Source organism: Phoenix dactylifera, chromosome 6, assembly GCF_051530095.1.
Source record: "Phoenix dactylifera cultivar Ajwa chromosome 6, Ajwa_hap1_PhDact_Kaust_v1.1, whole genome shotgun sequence".
Lineage (NCBI taxonomy): Eukaryota > Viridiplantae > Streptophyta > Magnoliopsida > Arecales > Arecaceae > Phoenix > Phoenix dactylifera.
The window spans coordinates 3360001-3375174 of NC_143195.1; the positions used below are offsets into that span (position 1 = coordinate 3360001).

The 15174-nt window shown below is 41.1% G+C and overlaps 1 protein-coding gene across 2 annotated transcripts in view; it reads left to right on the forward strand.

The window, feature by feature from the left end:
* Window positions 1-14680, forward strand: part of AKRP (ankyrin repeat protein) — a 51092-nt gene extending 36412 nt beyond the window's left edge. For both annotated transcript variants that reach the window (XM_088723171.2, XM_088723172.2), the window contains 2 exons: window positions 13922-14103; window positions 14192-14680. In XM_088723171.2, coding sequence (XP_088579297.2) covers window positions 13922-14029 — 108 coding nt within the window. In that variant the 3' untranslated portion in view covers window positions 14030-14103; window positions 14192-14680. The remainder of the gene's footprint in view (window positions 1-13921; window positions 14104-14191) is intronic.
* Window positions 14681-15174: the final 494 nt, after the last annotated feature.

The following is a 15174-nucleotide window of genomic DNA, read 5'->3' on the forward strand; positions in this document are numbered from 1 at the left end:
AATAGGTGTTTTTCCAATCCCGAATTACTTCTGCCTATTGGAGTTATTGCGGGGAAGCTCTTCCTTTCCTTCCCCCGCTTTTAGTGAAGTTCCCATTGAGTCAGATGTTCCATTTTCATCTCAGATGAACATTAAAAAGAAATGAATTGATAGAGTCAAGTCATCAGGTAAGGCATATCCTTCAAGTCCCAGAGCCTATTCGATGCCATCTTCATTCTATTCCTTCTAGCCTTTGAAAGCTGTCCAATCTTTCTGATCTTATGATTTCTCGAGTTACAGGGGCAGACCACTCGAGTGACTTTCTCTTATATAAGAGACACCAATGATAGATGGATGTAACACTAACCCAATCTGGAAAGTGGTACTTTTGATTGAATTCAACCAAACCAGGAACTTATTCTCTGACATCAACTATTATAATAAGTGACTTCCTCCGTCAAAGCTATTATTCCATGCCATTCGAGGGACCTTTTCCTACTCCAAATAAGTGAAATCGACACTTTCATTTTCCCGGGAATTTTGGCATAGATTGGATTTCCTTTTCTACGAAATGTGACATTTGAGCGTTTTATCGGGATTTTTTTTTGGTTGAAAGCCAATTTCCCTTCATAGACACGCATTCAAATCGGACACGTTTCATAAACAGCGTCTTTTTCGTCATCAACAGTCAAGTCAGTGGTACCATCTCTAGTTCTTTACTACTATTGATCATGTCCGTTCTCTTCCTTTGATCTCTTTTCTACGCTAGGATCCCATCCTTTCATAGAAGGTTGATTAAGGTCTTGGATCATCGGGCAGATAAGATCGTTCAGATGTATCTGGCTTGCTTCTCTTTTGAAAATGTAGTTCTTGCTGCACCAAAAGTCAGAAAGGCTACATTGGCCTCAATTACCGAGCATCCTACATCTTGGGACGGTCTTATGTCAGTAGTCTCGGAACTTGGGAAACTAGGGCCAGTAGTTCATACTAAAGTATCTCACTCATGTGTGGACATATCCCATTTACATGGGTATGTCTTCGGTCCCAGTGTGGTCCTCTCTGCCTAATAGGGTTGGATCATGGAAAATGGGGAAGTAGATACCATCCTGCTTTCCCGCGATCAAGTATGAGATAATGTCTTATACTCAGATCCTCCAGAAAGAACTCGAACATGCAAGAGAGTGTACCTTCATCCCTTCTTGTCTGCTGTTCGCTAATTGGATTTATTATATCCTTTGTAGGACATTAGTTCTAAGACAGTGGCTTAAGATATAAACACTTACCTAATCCGACAGCACCAGTATTGGTTGTTGTTGGCTGAAGGAGAAGAGGTTTTGACCGCCAGGAGCCGGCTGTTGATAGCGAAGGACGGGTGTGATGCGATCCAGTCTCGATGTGCGGCAACTCCTGAAGGAGAGCTAGGCAGGTTATAGGCCAGCTTCAGAATTGGAATATTCGACAGAGATCATTCCCTCAGTTTAGCTCAATTGGATCTCGACTGACTTAGCTTGAAGCATAGCTTTCCCTTTCGGGGCTGGATGCGACTCTTGGGAACATTGAGACATCGACTTTCAAGCATCTCGTAGTTGAGCGGTACTGCCATCAAGAGTTCCAACATGTCCAAGGACTGCTGAAAATAGATAGAACGAGAGTCGAACTCCCATCTCTCTTTTCCGAAAGAAAGACAGAAAGAACCCTATCTTTCTTGATCTTCCTTCACAGACCAATCATGTAACCTGATCTTATTACGATCTATCTTTATTGTCTTGATTGAATACATCATTGAAAGAATCATGGGTCTACTACGTCAATTGCGTAACGAGTTGGACAGAGAGAGGCAGGAACGCCACCATGTGACATTCTCATCCCGACTCCTTCCTTTAATGGTCTTGCTCTCAGCCCTGTTCCTAGAGATCTGGGATGGAGGGACTTAGAGAAGTAGGAATGGGATCGATGCTCTTGCCCAGGCATCCAATTCATTTAGTAGAGCTGACTGAACACTAAGACAATCTCTACCAAAATAAAAAAAAAACACTATCCACGAAGCAGATTCAAAGATATTGCACGCAACATAAGCGTTGTGCTTGTAGGCCTCCACAGGGCTTTCCGAAACAGAGCGAATAGTAGAGTAGACAATCCTTTAACGTCAGTGAGGCTGGGTCCCCAGATTTACTAACTGAAATCTTTTGACTCTTTTTTCTAACACAACCATCGCGACGTTAGCTCAGCGGGTGACGAATCAGAGGGGTAATCTCATTTGAGACTGCCTCTCTTTCTTTTATAGTATGTTCGTATGTTTGGGCGACTGGACGCCGTGTGGTTAGCTGAACAATTGGAGTAACCTAGCAGCTACAGCTGCAGAGAGAAGTCTCTGTTTACGTATTCGCTTTAGTTAGATGCCGTCGAATGTCGAATTCCCGCTTTGACGCAGCAGGCTTGATTAGCTTGCCTTGCCTAGCCTGATCATCAGGAATAGCGAGACTTCCTAAAACTGTGAAAGCGTCAAGAGGATTTTGATAATCATACTATTTTGAATCCCCTCCCTCCTTGCTGGTTTGTGCTCTCCTTTCCCCTCCAGGTCCCTCGGCCAGGATGTGAATGAGCCTTTGTCAGCCACCTCTGACCTTAATCCTATGGGCCGACTGGCAGTTGATTCTATTGAGAAGAAGGGCCCTCCTCAGAATCCTAGAAAGAAGTCAGAATAAGAGTGAATCCACCGTTTAGACCATCGGGGAGGCGCTCCTGGGCCTCAGTACACTGAAGACCAACTCAATCTCGATTCTCTGAAGCAGCAAACTCTCAAAAAAATGAATTGACCAATTGACGACGCTCCTCATTCATTATAACGATATTTGATAAATTCGATTGTTTAACCACGAAGAGTGTATCTGACGGAGACACTCGCTAGATCTAGTTAGAGTTCCTCGGCGAATCGTCTCTTTCTTAATGAAATATCTGTCTAGCCCTTATCCTGCTAACGACGCCCTTCTTATCTACGAAATTTACCCTTCCTTTCCTTCCCCAGCTTTTAGTGAAGTTCCTTCCATCAACAGTTAAGTCATTAGTACCAGAGCCTATTCTTTCAATTGTGCAATCAGTTCTTCCACTTGGCTCAATAGCCGGAGATGAAATAGCGAAGGTTACGTTCACATTTCTAAGCGCGGTTCTTCCTCCATCAGATCAGGCATAATCAACAGGAGAGAGCCAAGCAAGGGTTACGAGAGCAGTGGATGATTTCACAATTACCCAAACTGGAGCAAGGGTAGCAACGGTTACTGATTACCTGACTGAACCACCAGGAGCTTCTTCTATGGCATCAATGCCATTCTCTGTCCATCAATCCGATTTCATTAAGAAATTGAAATCTTTCATTTTCTCGGGAATTTTGGTTGTTCTTCGCCTTACCGAGTTGATAACATCTACACCGGAAACAAGAACTCTACCAACGGTTATTGCCAAGAGTTCCTACGTTCACAGCTCTTATTTTTCCAACAGCTAGGCCATCCAAGGGGAGGGATGACAGCCCTAGCCCTACTAACTTAACTCTTATGATGATTCAATTGCTTACACCGGCTACTGGTTGAGCTGCTACGAAAGCAGTTACCTTTCTTACAGCAGGGCAGATGATTTCACAGTTAGCAAATCTTTCTTCTGAACTCTCACAAAAGAGCTTACTCTCTTTCGAAACACCGGATACGGTTAGATCTAATTCTAGCACAACCGATTCCTCTTCTGCCTTTTGACTCTCTCCTGCTCGTACATTAACTATATCTTATATGTAGTATTCCCCTCGTTTCATGGTTTATATATCCTCCAAGAGCGCTTATTCTCCATCAATGGCGATAATGCCGCATCTAAGAGCCTATTCATGTGCAGCCTACTCGGATTAAGGAAAATCCGGTGCAGTGCTTGATAAACTTTCGATGCCCGCCTGATGTTCTTCTAGCTGGAAGCAGCCAATCCAATCCCATTAAAGGATATTTAACCCTTAGGGCGGATCCTCCTCTCTCTACTGGGATTGACTCGCTTAGAAGGAGTCCCATTCCTTTGGCAAAGGCCCTAACTACAGCTCTGAGTAACTCCTTGTCTCATTGATCCAAGTCATCAAGGAAAGACAGTGACGATCGGTACGAAAGGGAGGCATACTAGCAGGGGATTCGTACTAAGAGCGGTTATTCCGCAGCGTATAGGGGATGCGTTAAAGAGCCGTTATGTAGCATCTGAGAACAAGAAAGCAGACATGCACACGAAAAGACTTGCAAGAGTAAGGTAAGGCTTGACTTTACTAGTCCTCTCGCTACGACCCTTACTCTTATAACGGGTTACACATGCCACCCGCTTGCTTCGCTTCGACGTTTGAATGCCCAAGGTTTAGAATCCATGTACAGTCCCAGTCACGAAGAAGCAATCCCGTCCTCTCTTAATGATATATCTCTATCTGTCTCGCCTTATCCTGCAAACAGCTTATTGGACAAGGCAAGGAAAGCCTAAACCGTGCGTACCCCTTACTCGTACAAAAACTATTTCATTGGCTTAATGGCAGCAGTAAGAGCGCATTCCTTGTCCGATTCTTGACTATGGATTCATGTGTCAAACAGCTCCTTCTCGGCATCAAGACCGACCCGTCGAAAACAGCCTAACAAGGCAAGGCAAGAACAGTAGATATTCCTCCAACAGGGCATTCGTGAACAAGAGGGCATTCCCTCACAGCTGATTCTCAAGCAGCTTCTTCTTGAACTTCCCCTTCTTCCTTAAAAAGGAAAATCGTCCGCTGAAGGCCTAGAGAGAGGAACAACCCCAGACGCGAAAACAACTCGAAAGGCGAATCTATTTCAATCTACAATCCCAGACGCGACAGCAACCTAAAACGCGACATTCCTTGGGATCAGACATTGATACCCCATCTCAATCCCAAATCGTCTGGTAGTGGGAAATCGTTTGGTATTATCTCGATGGTACAAATCGTCTGCTGTCAAAAGCTATTTGGGATCCATTCTATTACGATTTTTTTTGTCACTTCGGAGCAAGTGAAGTTACTGCAGAATTGCTTAGACTTGCTTGACTGGACTAGCTGGACTTAGCGGATTTACCCCCTCTTGCTTTGTCTGCCCCCCTGTTTACCCCCATATCCCCGCTGCGTGGGCGTCCAGGAAGTCAACTCAAAACGAAAATAAAACTACTTATTAATGCTTTGGCCGCTGAAGAGGAAGAACAAGAGTCTGGTTGCGCTTCGGGACGACTTCCCCTACCACTGTGAAATAACACCCTCTTCCCTTAGTATAGTAAGCTGGCGGGCTTCTTCCTTCACTGAAGAAGGTGGCTAAGACGTGTGGCCTATTCCAATAGCTGGCAGACGGGCTATTAGGCCTATTCAACATATTCCGATTGTGATAGAATTCCATTGCCTGCTCCTATGAATTTCGTGCTTACTTGTATGCCGAAACTTCGACGGTCAATAAATAAGGACTCCTATCCTAGGTCTGAAACTCGGTCTGCTTGCTCCTACAAAAGCTCATTAGGTCAAAACGTCGTGAGGGTATAGTTCCTCACTCGATCCACCTCCATCCACTTTGCTTTATGAGGATTTTGTCCCTTCAGGCCGATGCGCAATCACTCTCGGTCACCGCTACGGGAATGACGAATCTTCCTCTCCAACTTTCTTCTATAGGGCCTTGGTCAACACATCAGTAGTTGGAGTGCCAAAGACGACCTTACTTAAGGGGTAGGGAGAACTCTTTCCTTCTCTTCTGCTAGCAAGGGTGGCCCATACAGTTTTTAGCTCTCCACGTCTATCCCGGAGTACATCCGCATGTACGGAGGTGAATCTAGCCTAAAAGCTAATCGTTAGATATTCGCAAGCAAGAAAATTGGGAATGGTCCGTATCGCAAAGTCAGCTTCAACTTCACAGGCAGCTTGCTTGCTTGATAGAGTGTGGTGTGCCCTGTCAGTCTGGTGTAGTTGACTCGACCCGCGGCTTCTAGCTCTTGAAGTCAAGTCGAAGTGAAGTCAAAGCTGGTACTTCCGACTGCCTCCATGCAGAGAAGAGAGAAGTCGGTTCTCCCCCCGCTTCGCTCTCCCCCTCGGGGGGAATGGAGTAGTTTAGTCTGACAGTAGAGTCGAGGAAGCTTCCGTAGCTATTCCGTGGCGCCCCTACTCTTGAAATTCAAGCTTGCCGTCGAATTCCGTGGCCGTAGGCTTGTTCCTCATCTACGTCACGGTGGTGTGGAGACGTCCGAAAAGCTCCGAAAGAGAAGGCAGCCTATAATAAAAGGTAGTTCGAGTAGGGAAGTCTACGGAAGGAGAGGAAACCTTCACTGATGGACGGTTCCTCGTTGAGTCTACGGAAGGGTGGTGGTCGAGCACTCTTTTAGAGTTCGCAAGCGTAGGGAGCGGATAAGAGGTGGGTTAGAGATGTCTTCTTTCCCTTCGGTTCGCTTACTAATGGGCAACCTAATAGGGCACTCACACAAGAAAAAAGACGACAACTCTCATCTCAAATCATAGAATAGACTTTCAATCCCAGTGGAACCCCCGGAGGGGGTGGTCGAGCCCGTCGGGCGAGGGGGGGAGATGAAGGCAGGTATGGGAGGTTGAATTGATAGGTCGGGAAAGAAAGAATAACCCGAGTCCATCCATAATGTGGTGGGGTTGGGAAGCCCACCGGGGTCGAGCATATCTCAATATCGGCTTATCCTATCAATTCTGTCTGATGCCAACCTCTATTGTTTGGTGCAAGGGAGGACTTACAGGCAGGGAAGGCAGAAGCATAAAGATTGATTTCTTGCTTGACTCTTCCTTGGTCAAAACTTTCTTCCTTTTTATCTCTTTCTTTCTTTCTTCTTGCTTCCTCTTCTTCTTTGTCTTTAGGAAGCTTTTGAATTTTTTTGTTGTTCTTTCTTCCTCGAGTCGACTCGGGTTTACTTGGAGTCGACTCGACTGACTTGAGAGTCGACTCGAGATCTTCGGAAGACGTCTCGTTCTCAGAGGCCTAAAAGATGATTCTCTGTCTTTTGAACTGTTCTGCCTCGGAGTCGACTCGGGCCTTGTCGGAGTCGACTCGGCTAACTTGGGAGTCGACTCTGAAATACTTGGAGTCGACTCGTTCACAGGATCTTCAAGACTAAGTCTCTGCCTTTCAGACTGTTCTTCTCTAGGAGTCGACTCGGACAAACTGGGAGTCGACTCGGCTAATGTGGAAGATTCTGCAGTCTCATTGTTAGTATGCAATTGAAGCACATGTGAGCTAATCTGAGATTTATCATAAATATTTCTTAAAGTATCCCAGATTTCTTTAGCAGATAAGCATGCCGAAATCTTATGAAATATAGATTCATGGATAGCACAATATAGAAAGTTCATAGCATTAGCATTCAATTGTGCTAAGTCTTTTTCATTGACATTTTGAGAGAGTGTGTGAGGTCCATTTATAATGATATTCCACATTTTATAGTTTTGTGATTGAACAAAAATTTTCATTCTAGCTTTCCATTGAATATAGTAAGTTCCATCAAACAGTGGAGGTCTGTTTATGGAAAGTCCCTCGGCAAATAATATGTTATGTGGGGTTGTCATAATCTTTAGCTCTAGTCGGTTAAGACTATAATTAATAGAAGAGCACCTGCTCTGATACCACTTGTTGCCCAAGGTGACAACCCAAGAGGGGGGGTGAATTGGGTCTTTTAAAAACTTTTCAACTACTTCTAATCTTTTAGAGTTAATTAAGCTAAGTTGTATGGATGCTTAGTGGAATTTAAACTTAGCAAGAGTATGATTCTAATCTAATCAACTATTAAGCAGCGGACTCAATAAAAGATTAGTCTAAGTTTGTCCAAGTATGCAATTCAATTGAATGAGACTTGATTAAGTAAATTGAATATGCTTGCAACTAAAGGATGCACGGAGAAGAGTTAAGGAAGCATAGTATCTAAGTAAGTAAGTGAGTGAGAAAGTCAGACAACAAAGAGCATCACAAACACAACAAAAGTATAGTAGTTCGGTGCATCCCAACACCTACATCCACTCCCCAAGACCTCTTGGGAATTTCACTATAATCCCTCAGATTACAGTCGGTTGTTTTGCAAGCTCACAACCCAACTTGTTGTTTTGCGAGATCACAACGAACTCGGTCGGTTTTCACAGGCTCACCGACTAGAACCTACCGATTGTTTTCACGGGCTCACAATCCAACCCAGTTGGTTTTCCCAAAGGCTCACCAACCACAACCTTACAACGATTGTTTTTCGGGTTCACAATCAACCCAGTTGGTTTTCCCCAAAGGCTCACCAACCACAACCTTACAACGTTGGTTTTCTCTTTGGCTCACCAACAAACCTTAACACCGTTGGTTTTCCTTTGGCTCACCAACAAACCTTAACCTCTTGATTCAATCCCTTGATTGAATCAAGTTACAAGATATTAGACTAAGAATTTAAAGCAAGTACAAGCTTCTTAACTAAGCAAATATATCAAATATAAACAAATGGAGTAAAGAGAAGCTCTCAAACGAATTTTGAAGATGAAGGAACTCGGCTTCTTCTTTACTTGACCCTCTTCTGATTTGGCACGAGGTAGAGGATGATTGAGGCAGCACACGGATGGAGAGGAAGCTTTGGGATTCACTAGGATGCTCTTCTTCTCTCTATTTCGCTTTGGATGGCCCTTTTGTGCTTATGGGAGATTTTCCTTGTAATCTCTTTGAAATCTCTTCCCTAAATGTTTTCTCCCACTTCCATACCCTCTTCCCTAGCTCTCCTCTTGATTTTATAGCTTTAGAGGGAGTGGAAACAAAAATCTAGCCGTTAGAGACAAAAATAGAGCCGTTGGAATCAAGAAAAAACTAGCCGTTATGCCTCCCAGCGTGCTAGAGTCGACTCGGCTGAAGCAGGAGTCGACTCGGCTGAAGCAGGAGTCGACTCGTGAATAGTAGTCTGCCGGCACTGTAGCTGGGAGTCGACTCCGCACTGTAGCACTGAAGTTGGAGTCGACTCGAGATCACTGTAGCGCTGAAAATCAACTTTCTGTCTTTTTGTTTGTTCTCAGTCGGAGTCGACTCGTAGAGTATCGGAGTCGACTCGAGCACTGTTTCTTGAAACTCTAGAGTGCCAGAGTCGACTCTAAACTTCCCGGAGTCGACTCGAGGACTATTCTTTTGAATTTTTCTTTACATTTGCTCCTCCAACTTGAATTCTTTAAACTTGAAACTTGGGCCAATAAATTGTAGCTTTCTTCCAACTTTTCTTGAGAGCTTTGGAGGCCTTCTTGTATTCTTCCAATCTTACTATGTTCCTTGCAAAATAAATTCTTTCTCCTTGCAACACAAACATTAGTATTTATACTTCAAGGTTTTGTGATCATCAAAATCAATCTTTAAATCAATCTTTGGGTCATCACTTGTCTTATTATCAATATATTTAATGTTTTTGATCATATTATTATAAATCCAACATTAAATAAATAGTTGCATCAATTATGAAAAGGGTTCCATGGGAAGTTTGAGCTATTTTGAATTCTCTATTATATAGTTGCACAGGTTTCCCAATGTCTTCTATGCTATTGCAATTTTTCTTTATTTCTTCAATTTCTGATATTTTGCTTCCAAATTCCTATGTCGATCAGGGCTTTATTCTTGACATGAAAGCTAGCTTGTTAGATATCAAAATGAAGTAAATAACGAGCGATACAATCAAATTGTTGTTAGAAAAAATATAAGAAAATCAAATGATGTAACGGCCAATTGTAGGCCTCCTAAAGGAAAAATTGATAGCATTGGTCATCAGAAGAAAGATAACCAAATTATGTTATCATTACCCCCTGAAGATGAGATGGATAAGGTCTGCAGTGTTGGCTGAAAGCAAAATGTTATGATCAAACCAAAATATTTTCACTCAAACATGTCAATGTCAGCTGAAATCGCTTCAGATTGCCTGAGTTTTGCATTGTTGATTGAAATTGATTATTTTCAGTTCAATTGCTGTGATTTACCTGAGCTGATTGGTTTTGATTAAGGTTCCAAATATCGCATACCGACCCTACATCAACCAAGGGTGCGAATGTTATGCAATATATCACACACCATACCGACAAGTAGTATCGACTGATACGGCTTTGAGATGACCTGTACGCCTTATTTTGGCCTCCAAAATATTTTTTTTTCCTGGCATTTCTCTTATGTTTTTTTGTCTTAATACTTTGTTTTTGCAAGAAATATAATAGAGTATAACTTTAGGTGTCCTGGTCATGGTATTCAATTTCCTAAAGTTTTTGTGTTGCTAGTTTGTTACATAACATAACCTGAAATTAAAAATATATTAAAAATGTATATATGTTTATTTTTTTTAGTTATGCTGGAGAATGCCACCAACCAGGATTTGAACCCTAGACATCTCACAATTGGAGTGGGATGCCAACTGGTTGAGATAAGGCTGGTTGACATGTACATATTAAAATTAACAATGGAATATATTGTGTTATTGGAAATCATTAAAATGGCTAATGTTATATTTTCAATTCGACGAACCATGTTATTTTATATTTTCTGGAAATGATTGAATTGACATTAACAATTAATAAGATTTCCTAGGTTAATTTTCTATGGTTTTTCTAATTTGAAAACACATCTGGAACACCTTTAGAACATAATTTGCAATTTTCTACTAATTGTCCTTGGTTTTGATCTTAAATTCATGCTTTATGGCACGAACCTGGTAATCAAAGATCATTTGATCCACCAATAACAAAACTTTCACATTGTTTTTTCATTTAAACACTTGATAATCATTAGATTTTTAAAAACAATTAAGGAAAGGGGAGGACAAGAATTTTTCTCGATTTGATCCAGTCCACGTCCGACCCAATCCATCACAGTTGCTTCAGATTGGAACCCGGAGAGACCGAGTCCCAAGAGGGGTGCGAGACTGTGGGACTCTCCAAACTGAGTTATCTTGGTTTGTCCCGCATCCTGACACTTGAAACTACCTAGTGACTTAGTAATTCATTGAGACACCAATTATTTATTTATTTTTTTTCTTTTCTCTTTTTTCTCATTTTTAATGGTTGCTTAAAAGTTTTGTTTGTTATTTTATTAAATTTGTGATTTTTTTGTTTCCATGATATGATTGATTAGTGATGTTTCATTTAAATTTAGTATTGGTACCATCATAGTTTGCATACCACCTTGTACTGTCTGGTACTGGGTGTACCATACCAGCAGAAAATCAGTATGAAATACATCTTCAAGTTGGTACAAGCTCCGTACTGCCGCACCGAGATGCGTACCGTCCCATACCGAGGTGCGTACCGACCTCCATCGAGGCTTACCGAGGTGTGTACTGACCTCTATCAAGGCGTACCGAGATGTGTACCAGCCTGTACTGAGGTGTATCGAGAAAAATGGTTGGAGAGCTATTTTAGCACATAAGTATATTGTACCGTATCATACAATACTGTATCAAATCGATAAGGTACCGATATAGTATCCGGTACTGAGATTGCGGACCTTGGGCACTCAATAAGCCTATTGATAGGTCTAAAAACACCTAAAACTTTATTAAATAAGAGCAACAAACAATGAAGAAAACAAAGAAAAGAGATGCCTGTGTTTCATTGGGATGCCATCCTATACTGAATGTCGGAATAGAAGCCTCTTGATAGTGTAGCGACCAAGCACCAAACCGGGATGGATCCTGGTATTGGGATTTAATCCCTTGATTAAAAGCCTCAAAAACCCATATTGAGTGGTTTCGGCTGGTATCACTTGGTTTGGAATCAACTTAGGCTTGATATAAATTGAGTTGGACTCGATATCCTTAAGTCGTGTTGGTACATTTCCAATATAGGTAGTTTGCCACTGTTTTGAAAGATTCTATAGTGTACCAGCCTGTACAATAGGTGGTAAACCTTGGTTTTGATTGAAGCTAACCAAAGTAGTGCTAAAATCTTTATATTGAGATGTTTTCCTTATGGCTTTCTTTTTATTGACCATGATTATAAATTAAAATTTACACTCTAGAAAGGGTTTAAAGCTTTGGTGCAATGGTAAGGTTGCTCTATTGTGTTTTGGTGGTCGCAGGTTTCAAACCTAAAAATAGATGAGGGTAAGGACTCTTCCTAGACCCCATAATAGGTGGAGCCTAGTGCACTGAGCTGCGCTTCTTTACTTCTAGGAAGTGGTTTTGCAAGTTAAATTGGAATTTTGCAAGTTTTAACTTTAACTAAGATACAGAGGCACATAACTGTTAGTTTACAAGAGATGTACCGGGAGGTCCGAGACATTTTTTTAGAGTACTTTATTATTTTGATGTCTTAAATTCATGGGAACTAAGCATCATCTTGTACTCCATGCTTAAATTTGATGAAGTATCACAGAATAACATGAACTGTGCTATCTGAAAAGTTAACTACTATTATTTCTATGTCAAAGTGTAGATTATTATTCTCATCAAATATCAGATCATAATTTGAAAATTTTGTTGAGTCTATTTTCCTTGTTTTTTCTATTTTTATTCTTTATGGACTTCAACATTCTATGAAAGCTCCAGCCCATGAAAACTCTATGATGAACACAGAGATATCAAAAGTGTGTGACTTGGAGCCTCAACGTGGCGCATGCTTGTTCTTTTTGAGTGCCTCTTCTGGCCTGAACTCATTGGAGGCTAGGTGCTAGGTCTGTGCCTGTCATGCACATTCAAAACACTATCTTTCCTTTCTTTCTTTGTCCTTTTTTTTCGGGGGGGGGGGGGGGGGGGGGGGGCGGCGTGTGGGTGTGAGGGAGAGGTGTATACTTCAATCTTCATGCCGTTCCGCAATAGAAGTGGTGTACACTTCAATCTTCATGCCATTCCGCTTTTGCTTGTTGTCATTTATGAATCTTGTTCTCTTTCATATCATTGCTTCCTTTCTTATGGTTCATATTTCTCATGAAGATGTGTCACACATTGCTTGTTTGATTGGTTGGAATGTGATCCTCTAGCAAATGAGGAATATATGCCTCATGGTTCATGGAGAGTATTTAATACAGAGAGAGAAAAATGTTTAATTAATACATGGACACAATATGTGTTGATATATAGACAGAGCTGAATGTTACTTGGTGCTCGTGACTTGATGACTCTGAAAATAGTGATACAGAATTCTTTGTTGCCTTGATGAATGGGAGATACATGTGATCATTATCTTCCATCCCACTATAAACATCTCAGGAAACGTAGTCTTCTTTCAATGTCTTTATGACTTCGCAAACAAGCTTCCAAGCCTGGGTTTACTGGGCTTGGCACTTGAAATATGTTCATTGAGATTGTGCTTGAAAGATCATCACCATAAGGGGGCTAGTCTCCGTGATAAGGAGGAAGATTGTTTTGTGGTCTTGAAGTAAAAAGTTACCTGGATCACATTTTTTATTGTTAACTACAGGGCCTCAGGCTGCGCTCTTCTGTGGTTTGGCCTTTATAGATGCATATTCCTATTCTGGTGAGCATCCCCCCCTCTCTCTCTCATTTACTCCGTGGATGGGCAGAGTGACCATGGGTCTGCTTCTAATAAAGAAAGGAGCATACATATTATATGAAGGAACTATCTTGTACATTACATCTAGGTTTCACACGGACTAACATATATCTAAAATGCTACTTGTGTGCTAATTTAGTTTTTTGAGCACTTTTCATTTGGTTGCTTGCAAAGTTCGCTGTCTTGGTACTAGACCTTGTATCAGTACTATGCTATGATAGTGTTGGTATGCTCGGGATGGGGTCAGTTCGGATACCAAGACTCGGTAGGCCTCTTATATTGAGTCTCGGTTTGGTACTAGTACGGTACGGTATACCTAAATGGGGAATCTTGGTTGATCGTTTTACGCTTTTTAGATGTTGCTTTGATATTTACTCAACATGAATTTGTAATTTGAAACCTGTCCTTGTTTGTGTTCCTCATTATTGACATTCCTTTCAGGATGGGTTAACACCACTTGATCTCTGTCTTTACTCTGGCCGAGATTTAAGAACTTATGAACTTATAAAGTTACTGAAGGGGCTTCCATTGTCAAAATCACGCTCTTGAGGCTGCCTCTGCTGAGAAACTTCATTGAATTATCAGCGGGTTTACAGTTACCATCTGCACATATTTCTTCACAGGTAAGGTTTTTCTGTCTCTATTTGTTTTGCTTTCTACTGGTCTTGTCAATGTGATAATTATTGTATCCTTCATGTTGGGGAACTCCAGGTGATTGATTTGGTGTCAAACAGTGAGCATTCACTGGAGTTTTTGGATCTAAAGCTACTAATCCCAGCTTGGCATCAGTTAATAAGCACATTACACTCCCCAAAGTTTATTGCACCTTGGCTAGTTTTGGTTGACAGCTAGACCGTCGTTGAAGATTCCACTGATGCTTAATATGATAGAGAACACGATCTGAAAAATAAAACATTGCTTAGCACTTGCAATCATGAGAAGGAATCATGTAGAGTGAAACTAGATTCAAAGTTAAATTGGTGATAACTGCATTTTATATTTTTCAGATCTTGCTTTTAGTCTCTTTGCTAATACAAAGAATATTTTGTTGATGTATACTGCTAGATGGATCTAGCTGGAAAGGTGCAAATATTCTTTTTGTTTGCGGTCTTGTATCCAGCTTTAAAATTAGCTATTCATCAGAATTATCTAGCTGAATATGCTACAATAGTTATGACAAGATTCCTGCAAATTTCAGAATCTTAGTGGTTTTAGTTGTAGCTGCCCATTTGATTTCACTTTTTGTTGGCATATTGAAGGGTCTTTGCTCATAACTCTAGTTTTCCTTTTTCTTGTTGTATACATGTAGATACATATGGTAGATTAGTTTTTTTTGCAGTTTACCCACTAATTATAACGTACTGGTCAAAACTAAGATATGTATGCTTAAAAGCTTGTATATATAATTTTCAGTTTGATATTCAATCTGATTTTTAAATCATTATGTTGTAAGCATTGAGATACTGGTATAAAGGGTGGCACCTGTTTTTCTTAGGAATGGTACATTACTGACTTGTGCCTGAATCTCGGGATGGTGCTACGTACCGCATCATACTGGTGTGCAAATTTGAAGTTTTTTCTTTTTTTCTTTGTTCAATTTTTTGAGGTTTTGATATGCAATATTGATATTACATCAATCCTTTTTTCTGCGTGTAATATGGATATAAATTGAATTATAGATCTTTTGATTTCTA